Here is a 16608-nt window from a genome sequence, read left to right on the forward strand (position 1 = left end):
CAAAAATCCCATTCAATTGCACTGACACAAGAGTTCACAAGAATTGCCAAACATTGCAGCACACTAGCAGAAAGGGGACACCACAAAACAATAAGAAAACTAGTGTCCTTCTGATCAGCAAAATGCAAGCAGTAAGATAGGGCTTGTGCACATCAAGAGGGCTTCTGAGCGCTTTTCAAATCGCCAGTGCTTGAAAAGCACTTGGGTACTGTAACCCCACAACAGCGCTGTGATTTTTTCAAAACCGCAAACACGCTGCATGTAGCATTTTTTTAAGCTTGAATGAATGAGCAAAAATGCTAATTCAAAAAATCCATTTACAATATCGCAAATCGCTAGTGATTGCTATTACCGATTTTGGTGACCGATTTAGGTCACCCTCCTTAACCCCCCTGGCGGTAATCCCGACCTGTGCTCGGGCTCCGCTTTGTGAGCTGAGAGCGGTAATCCCAAGCTCAGGTCGGACTGGCAAAATCCAACACATGCTCACTGGTTCTGGGTCGCACACGCAATCAGCGCAGCACAGCGGGACCCAGGCTTCTCCCCCCGGCTGTCTACCACTGGGATCCCCATGTCTATCTACAGCTGTCGGCCGCCAGGATCCCCATGTCCCCGCTATTCTTCTGGGGACCCGGCGGCTAATGCGGCTGCGTAATATGTTGGCGCTTTATAAATTCAATAAATAATATATATATATATATATATATATATATATATATATATATATATATATATATATATATATATATATATATCTGCCTGCCACCTGCACCGACCTCTGCCTGGATTTTGAGTACTCTCTGCCTGCCACCTGCACCGACCTCTGCCTGGATTTTGAGTACTCTCTGCCTGCCGCCTGCACCGACCTCTGCCTGGATTTTGAGTACTCTCTGCCTGCCGCCTGCACCGACCTCTGCCTGCATTTTGCCTTATTTATACAGTTTCACAATTTTTTATGTTTATTTATACATTTAATTAATTCAACAAATGTGTGTTCTAGTCTTTTATTTAGATGCAGAATGTCTATCAGGCTTTTATTCTGGCATATTTTGGTGAGTTATGACTTAAGAATTGGAGGCCTAAAATTTTTGAAAAAGGTGTACCACTTTTGACTCATAATTCCAGAAGGAAATGCACCGCCAGGGAGGGTAAAGCAATACTACAGTGGAGATTTAAACAAAATAAAAAAATACAAATAAAAATGAAAGATACCTAGTCTGTCTTCCAGAGGAAGGATCTTGTTCTGGGGAAGGAACTCCTGTTGTATCATCATCTTATATTATAGAAATGTAGCCCTGTATAAGAAGCATAAAGTATGTGTGTGAGTGGTGCATGGGGGAATGGGGGGACAACATAGGTTGCTCCGCCTGGGGTGCTAAAAAGGACAGACGCTTTGCATTTTTTGGCCTTACCAGCAACTCCGTCCTAACAAAAGAGTAGCTGTTCCCTTTAGGCATATACTGTATATATAGTATACTTGCTGTGCATTTAGGTGTGAAAAGGTATAGCCACTTGTTATTTTATAACTGGGAACAGCTGCAACTGTTTGATGTATTTTATGCTTCAGAATAACATTCTTCTAAATGTGTATCTTTTTTTTTTTTTAACAAACTGTCTAAACTTGGTATTAAAATCAGTAAAATGGCAGCCATATTGCTGCAGCCAGTTGGCAGTTGGGCTGCTCAGGTGCAGGGGGCTGAGCTAGAGGTCTGGCAGGAGGCTAACTGCCGTGAGGATGGCAGTTATTCGTCACTCGCTACAAGCATTCGATCAGGAAAGACACCAGTTGATTTCTCTCCTGATTTCTTGTGCCTGAAGTGAATATTTTGACTTCCAGTCAGTTTTATTTAGCCAAAGCAACAGCCTACAGTGACACACTCCATCCAGTGACCGTATTTCACCATGTTTCTTCGTATTCTGATCAGCAAGATGCGCTCAAGAGACAGCGAGAGGTAAGTGGAGCCACCAGAGGGCAGCACAGAGTTGTGGGTGTATCATTCTGTCATTCATGTTGTAACTAAAGCAGAATAACATCCTCATAATAGTTTCTTATTACCCTCCTGGGTGGGATGGCTGACATTATGGGGGGCAGGATAAACGAGCTGAAAGCGGTAGGCCCGACATGGGGCCTGCAGCTCAGAGACTCCCTGCTGGCAGTTGGGAGGCTTCTGGCGGCTCTGTCTGCTCCTGATGGCTTCTCCCAACCCTCCTGGCAGCCAGGAATCCTTTTCCTGGGGTGACCGACAGAAATGCTGCAATTTAATGTGTGACAGCTCCCCTTCTGTAAGCAGAGCTGCAGATGGGAAAAGGACCCCCCTCTTCACTGATCAGCTGCCAAATACTGAAAAGTGACATTTATGAGCATTTTTGACACAAATTATATTGGGGCTTTTATTTTTTTGTGGTTTATGAGATCTGGTGACCCCACACACACACATACATCCCAACTTTTTGAGATGAGAAAGAGGGACACTTAAGACACGCCTCTGCGACGTCCCTGATCCCGCCCCGTCACACCCCTCGTCACGCATATCACAAAGATTTCATAAGAAAAAGATGTTGTTTTATAATTCAAACCACACTGATCCTTTCTATCCTGGTTCATTTTCCTTCATATTTGAAAATAAGAAATATATCAATTTAAAAGATGGGAATAAAATTTAGAGCCAATTAAACACATTTTTCAGTAGGAAATACATATATTTACATAGAAAGAGGGACAAAGTCCTGAAAGAGGGACACATGAGGAGGAAAGAGGGACAGAGGGACAGGGCTCCCAAAGAGGGACTGTCCCTCCAAAAGAGGGACAGTTAGGAGCTATGCACACACATTCAGATTTGGTTTGAGAATGTATCTATGTAGATTGGGCTGCTCAGGTGCAGGGGGCGGGGCTAGAGGTCTGGCAGGAGGCTGATTGCCGTGAGGATGGCAGTTATTCATCACTCACTTCAAGCATTGGATCAGGAAAGTCACCAGTTGATTTTTTTCCTGATTTCTTTTGCCTGAAGTGAATATTTTGACCTCCAGTCAGTTCAATTTAGTGAAAGCAACAGCCTACAGTGACACACTCCATCCAGTGACCGTATTTCACCATGTTTCTTCGTATTCTGATCACCAAGATGGGCACAGGAAGAGACAGCGACAGGTAAGTGCAGCCTCCAGAGGGCAGCATAGAGTTGTGGGTGTATCATTCAGTCATTAATGTAACTGAATCAGAATAAAATCCTCAATATAGTTTTTTATCAATAACTAGCTGACCTAAGCCTGTTGCGTCCTGTCCCAACGGCTGTCAGTGCTGGACATGCGCAGTAGCGCAAAAGCACTGACACAGGGACATGGGAAGCAGGGATACAGGAATTATACACCCAGCCACCCGATGACCAGCCGCACTACCGGACGCCTGCTCAACCACCGCCGCGCGCTCACCAGCCGCACATCCGGCTGTCCGGTGACCTGCCGCACACCTGGCCGCCCACTCACACGCCGCCCGCTCGGCTGCCCGCTCGGCTTCTTGGTCCCGTCCTCCTGTCTCTGTGAGGCTGGGTCTGTGCTGCGCAAATGCGCACAGCAGTTCAGCACGGACAACGCTACACAGAGACAGCACACGCAGGGACACAGGGAGATTATTATAGAGGATGCTGAGAAATGCCTCTATTTAATGAGTGACAGCTCCTTTTCTGTAAGCAGAGCTGCAGATGGGAAAAAGATCCTCCTCTTCACTTAAATGATGAGCTCCCAAATACTGAAAAGAGACATTTCAGTACTTACATGTTATACCGTCTGCAGAGTTTGGCAGTTCCTCGTTTAGAAACCATTCTATATCCCCTAATATAATGCCCCTATTCCATGTTCCTCCATTAAAAGCCCTCCATAATAACGGCCCATTACATGCCTCCATCCCATGTGCCTCCCCTCTACTGATATCTTTATATTGCTCACATTATAGTGTTCTCCATTTCAGTTTTACCTTTGGGCCCATTCACACTTGTAAATGCAAAATGTTAGCGATTAGCGATAGCCTTTTGCACAGGTTATTTTACCGTGGTTATCCCGGTAAAATCACTGTAAGATCACAAAGTTCCCGCTTTATTTGCAATTGCGATTAGCATTTTTATAGCATGCTAATCACGATTGCTCTTCAATAGCGGGAAAACGCTACTGCTGCCAATTGCGAATCACCTGTGATCGGTGGCAGTGAGGTCACTGCCATATAGTAAAAGGGCACTAACGGCTCGGCGATTAGTGGTAAACGCCCGCTAATCACCCTAGTGTGGATGGGCCCTTTGTATTGTTTCCCCATTATAGAGCTCACCACACAGAAGTGTAACAATAGAATAGCATGGATGGTTCTATTCATTGTTGGGAGAAGTGGAATGTAACTATAGATTAGCAGGAAATTACAGACACCTGACCTGTGACCATTTCCTGTGTTTTCCACTCCTCACTGAGGCAGCAATAGGGCTGACAGGTTCACAGACACCAGATCATCACATGTATTACAGAGATCATGGTTTACACATAAATCACTTTTACCTCAGAGTACAGCTGTTTTTTCCTTTCTGGGGTTTCCAAGATGCTTCCAGATGCTGCGTTGCCGTTGCCTATAAAAAGGATAAAGACACATCAGATAAATTATCCAATATGAAGTGCCACACAAAGCAGTCTCATGCTAATAGGTGTAGGTCATGGCTGAGTCACTACTGGCAGATATGTAATCTGTGGGCTTATATTATGGAGAGCTACAAATGCATTTTAACCATAGCTCCCAACTGTCCCTTTTTCGGAGGGACAGTCCCTCTTTGGGAGCCCTGTCCCTCTGTCCCTCTTTCACTCTCATTTGTCCCTCTTTCAGGACTTTGTCCCTCTTTCTATGTAAATATATATATTTCTTTAAAAAAATGTGTTTGATTGACTCTAAACTTTATCCCCATCATTTAAACTAATTTTAAATCGTTAAAATGAATGAAAATGAACCAGGATAGAAAGGACCAGTGTGGTTTGAATTTTAAAACAACATATTTTTCTCATGAAATTTTTATCGTAGGCGTGACTAGGGGTGTGATGGAGGCGTGATCAGGGGCGTGGCATGGGTGTGGCTTAAGTGTCCCTCTTTCTCATCTCAAAAAGTTGGGAGGTATGATTTTAACTAAAGGGGCATTTGGTTTTCTTTGTGCCTTGTGCAACACATCTCAGTGGTTCTAAATCTACACATTATAACTGTTTATCCTGTGCAAGACTCTCTTATGCCATTTTCTAGATCAAGGTGGAAAAACTTTTTGGCCTGAGGGCCACATTGGGTTCTCAAGTTGGACAGGGGAGCCGGAGTGCAAAATTGGGTGTGGGTATGACAGGATGGGGGGGGGGGGGGGGACACAGGAGTGTCATGCACTTTAAAATGGGTGTGGCCATGACCGGATGACGGCGGAGCTAACGGTAATTTAACAGTGCAATGCAAAGACAGTGGGCCAAAGTTTTCTCCCAAAACACAGGTAAAGTAACCCAAAAGGTGATTAAACAATGTTCCCCTCACCCACAAACAACAAAGGGACAGCAGGCAGACCCCTCAGACAGCAAGATACATAATGTGGCAGCATTTCACCAGAAAATGCACATAATGGTGCAGCCTTTCCCCGGAACATTCACATAATTGTGCAGCCTTTTCCCAGAAAATACACGGAATGTGAGCAGCTTTCACCCGAAAATACACGGAATGTGAGCAGCTTTCATCAGAAAATACACGGAATGTGAGCAGCTTCCACCCGAAAATACAGAGAATGTGAGCAGCTTTCACCAGAAAATACAGAGAATGTGAGCAGCTTTCACCAGAAAATAAACGTAATGTGAGCAGCTGTCACCAGAAAATACACGCAATGTGAGCAGCTGTCACCAGAAAATACACGGAATGGGAGCAGCTGTCACCAGAAAATACAGAGAATGTGAGCAGCTTTCACCAGAAAATACACGCAATGTGAGCAGCTGTCACCAGAAAATACACGGAATGGGAGCAGCTGTCACCAGAAAATACAGAGAATGTGAGCAGCTTTCACCAGAAAATACACAGAATGTGAGCAGCTGTCACCAGAAAATACACAGAATGTGAGCAGCTTTCACCAGAAAATACATGCAATGTGGGCACCTGTAAAAAAAAAAAATGAACCATTTACTCACCTGGAAGAAGACTCCTCTCCCGGCCTCCACTGCGCAGCTCCCCCGATGATCTTCCGTGCAGCCAGCGGCTGACAGGCAGACCAGGGCTACAGGAAAATGGAGCCCGAAGCCCTGCACTGGAGACACAAATAGTCTCCAAGGCTTTGGGCATCATTTTCCCATAGTCCTGCTCTGCCTGCCGGAATCCACAATCCCGCAGGCAGGAGGTGAGCTGCAGGCTGCTACCGGTGAATTATTAGACGCCGCAAGTCAATTCACCTCCTGTGGGGCCAGGCAATACCGGCCCAGCATCGGCAGGCTGGATGAAATGGCCTAGCGGGCCAAATCCTGCCCGCGGGCTGTAGTTTGCCCGCCCCCCCTGCTCTAGATCTATAGCTATACCTTACACTGATGAAAGCCAAATAGCATGAAACAGCTCTCTGCTAGTTGGATTATATGGCAGAAGTACAGAAGACTCCCACCCATCAGCAGAGCTTCACCTCTTCCTGCTAGGGCACAGTAAGTAGGATTACACACATTACCATGTGTTTCCATGTATTATTATTATTGATTTATAAAGCGCTCTACAAAGAATGTATAGTAAGCAATTGTTCATAAATGTACTTCTTGTAACCACACAGGGCTGCAGTTATATGGAGGTGTGCAATGAGGACAACACCTTCACTTATGCCACCTTATCATATAAATACATGCATGTACCGCTGTGACTTCTATATGTGTAGATGGAAATAGACAATATTGTGACACTTCTATTACAACATTAGTCTGGATGGAATAGAAGTATCTATACACAATATAGGTCACACATGTATATATGGTGCATCGCTATGTTCTTATAAAGTCCAAGTCCCTTTCTGTTGCATTAAGGATTTCCGTCAGTATATATCACACAGCACTCTCCAACCTCTTCCCCATAAACAGAAATGCCTCCTTTGTGCAGCTAATGATATAGACCCCTCCGCAACCTGCGTGGGAAACCCCTTAGTGCCCACACTCACCGTGTGCCCCACAGCAGCATAACATTGCTCTAGGAGCACTTAGCAGCATAGCACATGTACCAGCTACTTTCTCAGTAGGAATAAGAGCCATACCGTATATATGTTGACTGAAATCTCTAATACAAATAAAGACAGTATTTGAATTTTATATAGTGTAAAGTTACTTTTTGCAGACAATGAGGTTGTCCATGTTCTACAGCGGCAAAAATAAAGTGACAAAATGCCGCTTTCACCAAAGCCCCACATTGCTGCAGATCACAGCTTTTCTGCAAGGTTAAAGCGAAACTGTATAGAGAGAATAGTAAAAGTTAGATACTTACCTCAGTAGAGGGAAGTCTGGATGTAATAGGAATGGCTGGTGCCTGGTACCCGCCCCCTTGCCCATTATAATAGAAAAGGCTGCTGCCATATTGGGCAACTGGGCGGAGCTACTGGGTAGAGTTTGATAACTTTTGGTACATGTTAGCAGACAGTTTTCAATAAATCCAGTCTGGGTTTGCTGGATCCCTTGTTCTGTCCAGTGTTCCCCAACCTTTAGTAAATCTCCCCTATCTGCACATAGTAACTTCTCCTGATCTGTAGATCTTTCTTTGGACGCTGCCATCCTCCTCATCAAGTAGTTTACAGATTTGCAGAATATCTTTCCCAGCATGCATTGCCAGATATATAACCGTGTGTAATTTCTACCTACAGGAGTGTGGAGACTGTGACTGACCCAGACGGACAGACAGCGGAGACAGGATGCCTCTCATCCCACCCTCAGAAACCGGCCAACATTACACGAGCCATGAGGAAAGCCTTCTACAAGCTTCTTGGTCAGATATTTACCCTTTTCACCATTATCAGAACCTGTTAGGCTGATTTATGAAGACAGTGCAAAGAAAACTGGAGCAAAAATGGAGCAGTTGGTCACAGCAACCAATTCAGTTTCATCTGTTCATGAAACAAGGGTTGTGATTGGTTGCCAGGTGTAACTGCTCCACTTCTGATCACGGTAACTTTGCACTTGTGGTGATAAATCAGCCTGCTGTCTTTGAATTAGTTCCTATTTTATAAGCTTATTCTGAATTGTATTTTTATAGTTTGGACAGTATAGGTGAAGATTAGAATATTTGCTATAATGGACCCTGGGATAATGGGGAAGATAACTGGGGTGGGGCACAGCTGAGGGCACAGGAATGGAAATAGGTCGGGGTGGGGGCACATCTTAGGTGGTAAAGCTGCATAGTATACAGTACTACCACCAGACTATTTAACATTTAAAAAAAAAAATTTTTTATTCTCCTGGATATGTACAAAAAAATCTATATAAACACCTGCAGCTGCCATGAGATTGCCTCACCTAAGCTCTCATACTGAATCCTATGGAGCTGCATTCTTGGCAGCCATTAGAAGTGACATGTGAGGAGGTGTGTAGTCCAGAGAAGTCCCAAGGCTTCCCACGGATACAGTATATTCATGTCAAATTCTGAATAAATGCAAAGTGATGAGGTACTCACAAAGGTGGCCTGCAAGACCAGCAACCACAGTATAAAAACAAGTGAGGAAATCCCGTCCCCACTCGAGCTCTTTGTCTTCAAATTTATGGGTCGCACTCCAGAAAAAACGATTGTTCGGGTACACAAAACAAACAATTGACAGCAACCTCTAATAGCTAGGGGGCTGTAAACAATATCACTGGGAGGGAGAAGGTGCCCCAAAAAATAACCATGAATGTAATAAATATAAAATGGCTTACCTCTAAGGCCTGGAACCCACTGAAATCCGCAAACGCAAAACACAACCGCTAGCGTTTTGTCTTAACGGTTTGCAAGCGGATTTATGCGCGTTTTTGTTTGTGTTTTGCAACATTGTATTTTTTTCCCCAGCGGGTGCCTAGCGTTTTGCGTTTCGCGTTTTTATCCTGATTGGTCCTGTGAATTATTTTTAATTTTGTTACAGTGTGCTGAACCGCAAAACGCTAGCAAAACCGCTCAGTTTAGGTTTTGCTGAGCGTTTCTGCTAGCGTTTCAATACTTTACATTGAAGCGCTAACGCTCCCAAAATGCTGCAGGTCCTGCGTTTGCGTTTCTGGGAAACGCAAACGCTCCTGTGGAAGTTGCCCCATCCATTAACATTAGCCCAGCGTTTTGGCAAACTGCTAGCGTATCGCAGTGCTTCCAAAACGCTGCCAAAAGCGCTCCTGTGGGTTCCAGCCCTAACAGTCCGCTTCCTCAGATCAAAAAAAGCAGTGTCTGAAAAGATGAATATTGTAGACACTCCTTAGCACAATACAACAAAATACAATATTAAATATTAAAATAGTAAATCAACATAAAAGGTAAAACAAAATGGGTAAATAAACCATCATCTGTTTTTTTCAATCATATATTTCCTCTCCTCCTCTTCCTTTGTGTATCTATAACCTCATAAAATATATTATTATTATTATTATAAGCGTGATTAAAAGGGACAGGCTGCCTAGTGGTGAGTTTGCAGGGGGTGTGGCTATGGGAGGAGTCTGTAATGGGAGTTCAGGGCCATGACGATGGATAACAGACTTCTCTTCTCTATAGTACAGTAAATTATCTAACTATTATAGTTCCAATATCTGACTGTTTTATTCTATTCAACAGACATTCCACAGATCAAGCATCTCTTTGAGCTGGACGGATGCCGCAGAGTCTCAGACAAGGTAAATATCAGCAAATAATGAATGGGATTATTATGCTGTTTTCTCATACACAAACACACTGAGAATACAGAATAGATTTCCTATTAATAAATGCTAATGTGCTCTGTAATTGTCATTTCAGTACCTGCTGGCCCCGGTCCTCATCTATTTCCACAGAGCTGGCCTTTCCATCGAGGAATGTACCGTCCAGAATTTCTTTGCTGCTTTGTAAGTATTGAAGTTCCTCTCCTCATTCATATTTCCAGATAACTGGCTGTAATATATCAGGCAAGAGAACTGAATGTCTATTAGAGCACCACTGCAATAATTATTTTTATTTCCTACCACCTAAGAGGTTTATGTACTGCTTACCTGAAAAGCTACCCATCATACTCGCCTACATGATCGGGTCCTAAACTCTGGAGTGTCATGTGACCTCCCATCCACACAGACCATCTTCTCCATACCAGCTTCAGATCTTTGTTTTTAGATGCTGACCCCAGACCCCAAGTCATCTCATCCCACAGACATGAACTGGACAGACTAGTCCTAACCCCTTCCATAACCCTCCATGCTGCATTTCACATTGTCACATGACACACCCACAATCCCCAGTGCCTTAGCCACACCTCCTATCATAGCACAGGTTAACGTTCTTCTTCATTTTAAGAGAAGAAAACCAGAGGTAACGGCTAAAAAAAAGACATTATCGGTTATCGGCAAACTGAAATACCGCTTCGAAAGAACTCTGTATCTGGAAGACCATTATTTTAAGAAAAAATGGCGTGTGTCACAAACTGCTACATTTGTGTGAAAAAATATTTAATTACCGTACTGCGGTAATTGAAATCTACACCGTATTTATGGCTGCTTATTCTTGCCATGGCGTAGATTCCAATTACCACACGGACCCACCGCTACCGCCGATGGTGCCGCTCTCCCCGTCGCTGAAGCTCACTCGCCCTGCTGTCGGTGTAAGCCGGTCAGGGTCCCTTTTCATTGGCTCCTGACCCCACAATCACTGTGATCTCATTGCCACTATCACTACAGCAAGCATGGACCTTCCCAGTAATGGCCTTCAGTGTAGTACATATAAAATGCAGCCGGCTCTACAGATAGCTATGACTGTGCTGCTTGTTCTGGCTGCCTGCCTGTGAGGATCTGCTCAGGATGGAAGTCACTGAAGCTGGCTCTATATGAGCAGCCAGAGATTACTGTGGTCTCCTCATGTGCTGACCTGGCTTCAGTGACTTCTGCACTGACCATGTGATCTCCATCCACACAGGCCGGAAGCTGGAAGGGACAGAATGGATGCCCGGCATCTGGTGGGTCAGGCAGCCCATTACACCCTACTGAACACGGGGGACGTCTTCATCTGTTGCAGTGATGGCCAATATTAGGGAATTGTAATGTTTGCTGCAATCACTACAGTGGAATTTCACTTGTAGATTTTCCCCATTATAAGTACAAACATCATTCCACATAGACTGGGGTTTCACATTATTTCCCCATCAGATAGTGCTGCCATATACAGAGATGCGATGATGCTAGAATGCTGTTTATTGGTGACATGTCAGGACATAGGAGACTGTTACATGCCAATATCAGGGCATAGGAGATTGTTAGATGTCAATGTCAGGGCATAGGAGACTGTTAGATGCCAATGTCGGGGCAAGGGACACTGTTAGATGCCAATGTCAGGGCATAGGAGACTGTTAGATGCCAATGTCAGGGTATAGGAGACTGTTAGATGCCAATTCCAGGGCATAGGAGACTGTTAGATGCCAATGTCAGGGTATAGGAGACTGTTAGATGCCAATGTCAGGGTATAGGAGACTGTTAGATGCCAATGTCAGGGCATAGGAGACTGTTAGATGTCAATGTCAGGGCATAGGAGACTGTTAGATGCCAATGTCAGGGTATAGGAGACTGTTAGATGCCAATGTCAGGGCATAGGAGACTGTTAGATGCCAATGTCAGGGCATAGGTGACTTTTAGATGCCAATTTTGGGGCATAAGAGACAGTTAGATGCCAATGTCAGGGCATAGGTGACTATTAGATGCCAGTTACAGGGTATAGGAGACTGTTAGATGCCAATGTCAGTGCATGAGAGAATATTAGATGCCAATTTCGGGGCATAAGAGACAGTTAGATGCCAATGTCAGGGCATAGGTGACTTTTAGATGCCAGTTTCAGGGTATAGGAGACTGTTAGATGCCAATGTCAGTGCATGAGAGAATATTAGATGCCAATGTCAGGGCATGGGAGACTGTTAGATGCCAATGTCAGGGCATAGGTGACTGTTAGATGCCAATGTCAAGGCATAGGAGAATTTTAGATGCCAATGTCAGTGCATGGGAGAGTATAAGATGCCAATGTCAGGCCATGGGAGACTGTTAGATGCCAATGTCAGGGCATAAGAGATTGTTAGATGTCGATGTCAAGGCATAGCAGACCGTTCGATGCAATGTCAGGGCATAGCAGACCGTTCGATGCCAATGTCAGGACATAAGAGACTGTTAGATGCCAATGTCAGGGCAAAGGAGATTTTTAGATGCCAATGTCAGGGCATAGGACACTGTTAGATGCCAATGTCAAGGCATAGGAGACTGTCAGATGCCAATGTCAGGGCATAGGAGACTGTTAGAAGCCAATGTCAGGGCATAGGAGACTGTTAGATGCCAATGTCAGGGCATAGGAGACTGTTAGATGCCAATGTCAGTGCATAGGTGAATTTTAAATGCCAATGTCAGGGCATAGGAGACTGTTAGATGCCAATGTCAGGGCATAGGAGACTGTTAGATGCCAATGTCAGGGCATAGGAGACTGTTAGATGCCAATGTCAGGGCATAGGAGACTGTTAGATGCCAATGTCAGGGCATAGGAGACTGTTAGATGCCAATGTCAGGGCATAGGACACTGTTAGATGCCAATGTCAAGGCATAGGAGACTGTCAGATGCCAATGTCAGGGCATAGGAGACTGTTAGAAGCCAATGTCAGGGCATAGGAGACTGTCAGATGCCAATGTCAGGGCATAGGAGACTGTTAGATGCCAATGTCAGTGCATAGGTGAATTTTAAAGGCCAATGTCAGGGCATAGGAGACTGTTAGATGCCAATGTCAGGGCATAGGAGACTGTTAGATGCCAATGTCAGGGCATAGGAGACTGTTAGAAGCCAATGTCCAGGCATATTACCACTTAGTTAAGGTAAACCTATGAGAAAAACTCACAAAAGGTACATTTACCTGAGGAGAGGGAAGCCTCTGGGTGATTCAGAGGCTTCTCCTATCCTTCTGCTGCCCATCTCTATCTCTATCTCACCGGGACCCTCTTCCTCTGCATGGCTGTGCTCCTGTCCATGTACAAGCGTGGCCACACTGTGTAGGTGCACAGATGGCCAGTGCCTGCACCGTAGCACAGAGCTGCTGGTGTATGGAGGACAGAGCCATGCATGAGCGGCTCCATGCTACTGGGCAGATGTGGGCCATCCGTGCATCTCCACAGTGCGGCCATGCTCAGAAACCGATCTATTCAACAAGTCCTTGTCCAATCAGTGCAGAGGGTCCCAGCACTGGATCAGTGGGGTGTGGAGGATAGGGGAGGCCTCTAGATTATATAGAGTCTTCCTTGCACTGAGGTAAGTATCTTTTCCTTTTCTTTTTCTTCCAGGTACACTTTCAACTGAGCACAATTTCATTTATAGCTACATATTACAATTCAGCAATGCATATGTGTATGTCTCTATAGCAAATACTCATTCTGCCATAATGTCTGCAGGTATCTCGCAAATGAGATGGAGGAGGATGTGGATACCTACACGTGCGTCTTCCTAATCGGTGCAGAATTCTTTGTGAACAGGAAGGAGTTTGATGATGTTGTGTGGTCCCTGTACCGACGCCTGAACTACAGTGCCTGGGTCAGTCCAGAGGAATGTCGTCATGTAAGTACAGCCCAAGCCCTAAACATTATCCTAAAATGTGATGGAAAAGTGATATGTAAGTAAGATGTTATAAGTTACAACCATCACAGCAGAAACATTATGAGCCTCATTTACTAAGCAGAACAATTGCACAATGGATCCCTTAGCATAGTGTGGCTGTGATTAGCTGAGTAGCAGTGGAGCAGTACAGTACATAGACACAGCGAGTTATCTTCTGTATTGCTGGAGCCATGCCTGGCACCTCCTGCATCAATGCATAGCTCCACTGAAATACACAGGGAACCACTCCATGTGCAGCACCGGCCATGTCACTGCTCACATGCCACACCAACCACACTGTTATTACACATTATTATTATTATTATTTTTTATTTATATAGCGCCAACATATTCCGCAGCGCTTTACAACGCACAATAAGACGACAAGGGGAACATAGATACAGCTAACAAATATACAGCAGAGTTCCAAGCAGCACAAATATTGTTACAAAAACAGTAAACATTAGGAGGATGACCCTGCCCTTGCGAGCTTACAATCTAATGGGTAGTGGGGGACACACTAGGTAAGGGGGTGGAGGATGGATGAGGCAGTGATTCTTTGCCTCTGATTACATTGTGACAAATAAGTAAATAAAGGGCTATAGAATGTTATAAGCTTGTCTGAAAAGGTGTGTTTTAAGAGTGCGTTTGAAGATGTCCAGGTTTGGAGCATGACGTACAGGCTGTGGAAGAGAGTTCCAGATAAGGGCTGATGCTCGTGTAAAGTCCTGGATGCGAGCATGAGAGGAGGTGATCAGCTTAGAGGCTAGGAGAATTTCTTGGGAGGAGCGAAGGTTGCGGGAGGGACAATATCTTGAGATTAGTGAGGAGATGTATGGAGGAGACAACTCGTGGAGGGCTTTGTATGTTAGAGTCAGGAGTTTGAACTGGATCCTCTGGGTAATGGGTAACCAGTGGAGAGAATGGCACAGTGGGGCTGCATCGGAAGAGCGTGTGGAAAGGTGAATGAGGCGGGCCGCTGCATTTAGAAGGGATTGGAGAGGAGCTAGCCTGTTTTTTTGGTAGGCCACAGAGCAGGGTGTTGCAGTAGTCTAGGCGGGAGATGATTAAGGCATGAACAAGCATTTTGGTGGCCTCTTGTGTGAGGAAGGGACGGATACGGAATATATTTTTGAGCTGGAAATAGCAGGTGGTGGTTAATGAGGCAATGTGAGGTTTAAAGGAGAGCTCTGAGTCAAGTATAACCCCCAAGCAGCGGGCCTTAGTGGTTGAGGTTATTGGGGTGTTGTCTACTGTTATGGTTGCAATTGGTGGGGGTGTAGATAGCAATGGTGGAAAAATCACAATTTCCATTTTAGTCATGTTGAGTTTGAGGAAGCGGGAGGACATGAATGCAGAAACGGCACGTAGGCAGTCGGGGACTCTGGATAGTAGTGAGGACAGGTCAGGAGCTGAGAGATAGATTTGGGTGTCATCCGCATAGAGGTGATACTGGAAGCCAAAAGAGTTAATTAGTTGTCCCAGGCCACGGGTGTAGATTGAGAAAAGAAGTGGCCCAAGAACAGAGCCTTGAGGTACACCAACAGACAGTGGGTGTGGAGAGGACTTGGTGTTAGAGAAGGAGACAGTGTAAGAGCGTCCAGAGAGATAAGAGGAGATCCAGGAATGTGCTTGTCCCTTGATTCCTAAAGATGACATTGTCTGCAGAAGCAGAGCATGTCATCTTATAATACATGAGGACAGCATGCCCCGATCCCCAGCATTACTAGCCCCGGTACCCCATGCAGGCTAGTATTTACCAGAAAGCCCGTTAGCAAGGATCTCCATCCTCAGCAGCACCAGCCCACCTGCTGCATATAATCTGGGGTACACTGCAAAAGGGGGCATGTCACTGTGTCATGTAAACACACATGGAGGTCAGACCTCCGATTTTACGTCAAGCTCTAGTTGTCTCCATTCAGTCACAGTATTGTATCATTTCTTATAAAACACAATCTGAAATATTCTTTATCTTCTCTGCTTTATATTTCCTTCCAGCATTACTAATATGAATTTATATATTTTATTAGGTCATGAGGTTTCAGTTTCACTGGGCATGGAGGAGACAGAGGATGGCCTATCACGGACCGGCCATCATGGAGAAGTACAGGTCCGACAGCGAAAAGAAGGGGATGCATCCGTCAAGAGGTTACACCTGTGACCGTTGTGAGAGGTCCAGGAACCAAACCTGTTGCATCTTGCAGTAACTGTCATCTACTGCACCTCCCCCTCCCCTGCCCCTACCATCTTCTCTACAGACTGTGACCATCTGCAGTGACTGTCACCTCCTGCATCCTCTGACACATTCAAGCTCTTCCCATCTCCTCCTATCTTGTCATCTCAAGCAGCTTGTCACCATCTACAGCTCTTACCATCATCTACAGTGTCATCTTCAGAAGCTCCTATCATCTCCTGCAGTGCCGGTCATTTCCTGCACTGACTGTCTACTTCAACTCAACTCCTGCAGTATCTGTCATCTCCTGCAGTGATCGACCTTCAATACAGTTCCTGCAGTGCCCATCATCTGCAGCGACCGTCCTTCAATATAGTTCCTGCGGTGCCCATCATCTGCAGCGACTGCCCTTCAATACAGTTCCTGCAGTGCCCATCTGCAGCGATCGTCCTTCAATACAGTTCCTGCAGCGCCCATCATCTGCAGCGATCGTCCTTTAATACAGTTCCTGCAGTGCCCATCTGCAGCGATCGTCCTTCAATACAGTTCCTGCAGTGCCCATCATCTGCAGTGATCGTCCTTCAATACAGTTCCTGCAGTGCCCATCATCTGCAGCGATTGTCCTTCAATACAG

General features: G+C 45.1%; 1 protein-coding gene across 1 annotated transcript; it reads left to right on the forward strand.

Moving 5' to 3' along the window:
* Positions 1–1767: 1767 nt before the first annotated feature.
* Positions 1768–16008, forward strand: LOC137540948 (speedy protein 1-A-like). The gene is made up of 6 exons (XM_068262122.1): positions 1768–1952; positions 7860–7981; positions 9782–9840; positions 9962–10047; positions 13600–13762; positions 15832–16008. The coding sequence occupies exons 1-6, from the start codon at positions 1903–1905 to the stop codon at positions 16006–16008; spliced, it is 657 nt and encodes a 218-aa protein (XP_068118223.1). The 5' UTR covers positions 1768–1902.
* The last annotated feature ends 600 nt before the right edge of the window (positions 16009–16608 follow it).

This window comes from Hyperolius riggenbachi, chromosome 12, assembly GCF_040937935.1.
Source record: "Hyperolius riggenbachi isolate aHypRig1 chromosome 12, aHypRig1.pri, whole genome shotgun sequence".
NCBI lineage: Eukaryota > Metazoa > Chordata > Amphibia > Anura > Hyperoliidae > Hyperolius > Hyperolius riggenbachi.

What these genes read in the sequence shown, in the direction of transcription:
- LOC137540948 (XM_068262122.1), top strand. Translation starts at nt 1,903, where the DNA reads ATGTTTCTTCGTATTCTGATCAGCAAGATGCGCTCAAGAGACAGCGAG. An exon ending in AGCCTTCTACAAGCTTCTTG is followed by an intron (nt 7,982 to 9,781) that starts GTCAGATATTTA and finishes TCTATTCAACAG; the next exon opens with ACATTCCACAGATCAAGCAT. An exon ending in CAGAATTTCTTTGCTGCTTT is followed by an intron (nt 10,048 to 13,599) that starts GTAAGTATTGAA and finishes TAATGTCTGCAG; the next exon opens with GTATCTCGCAAATGAGATGG.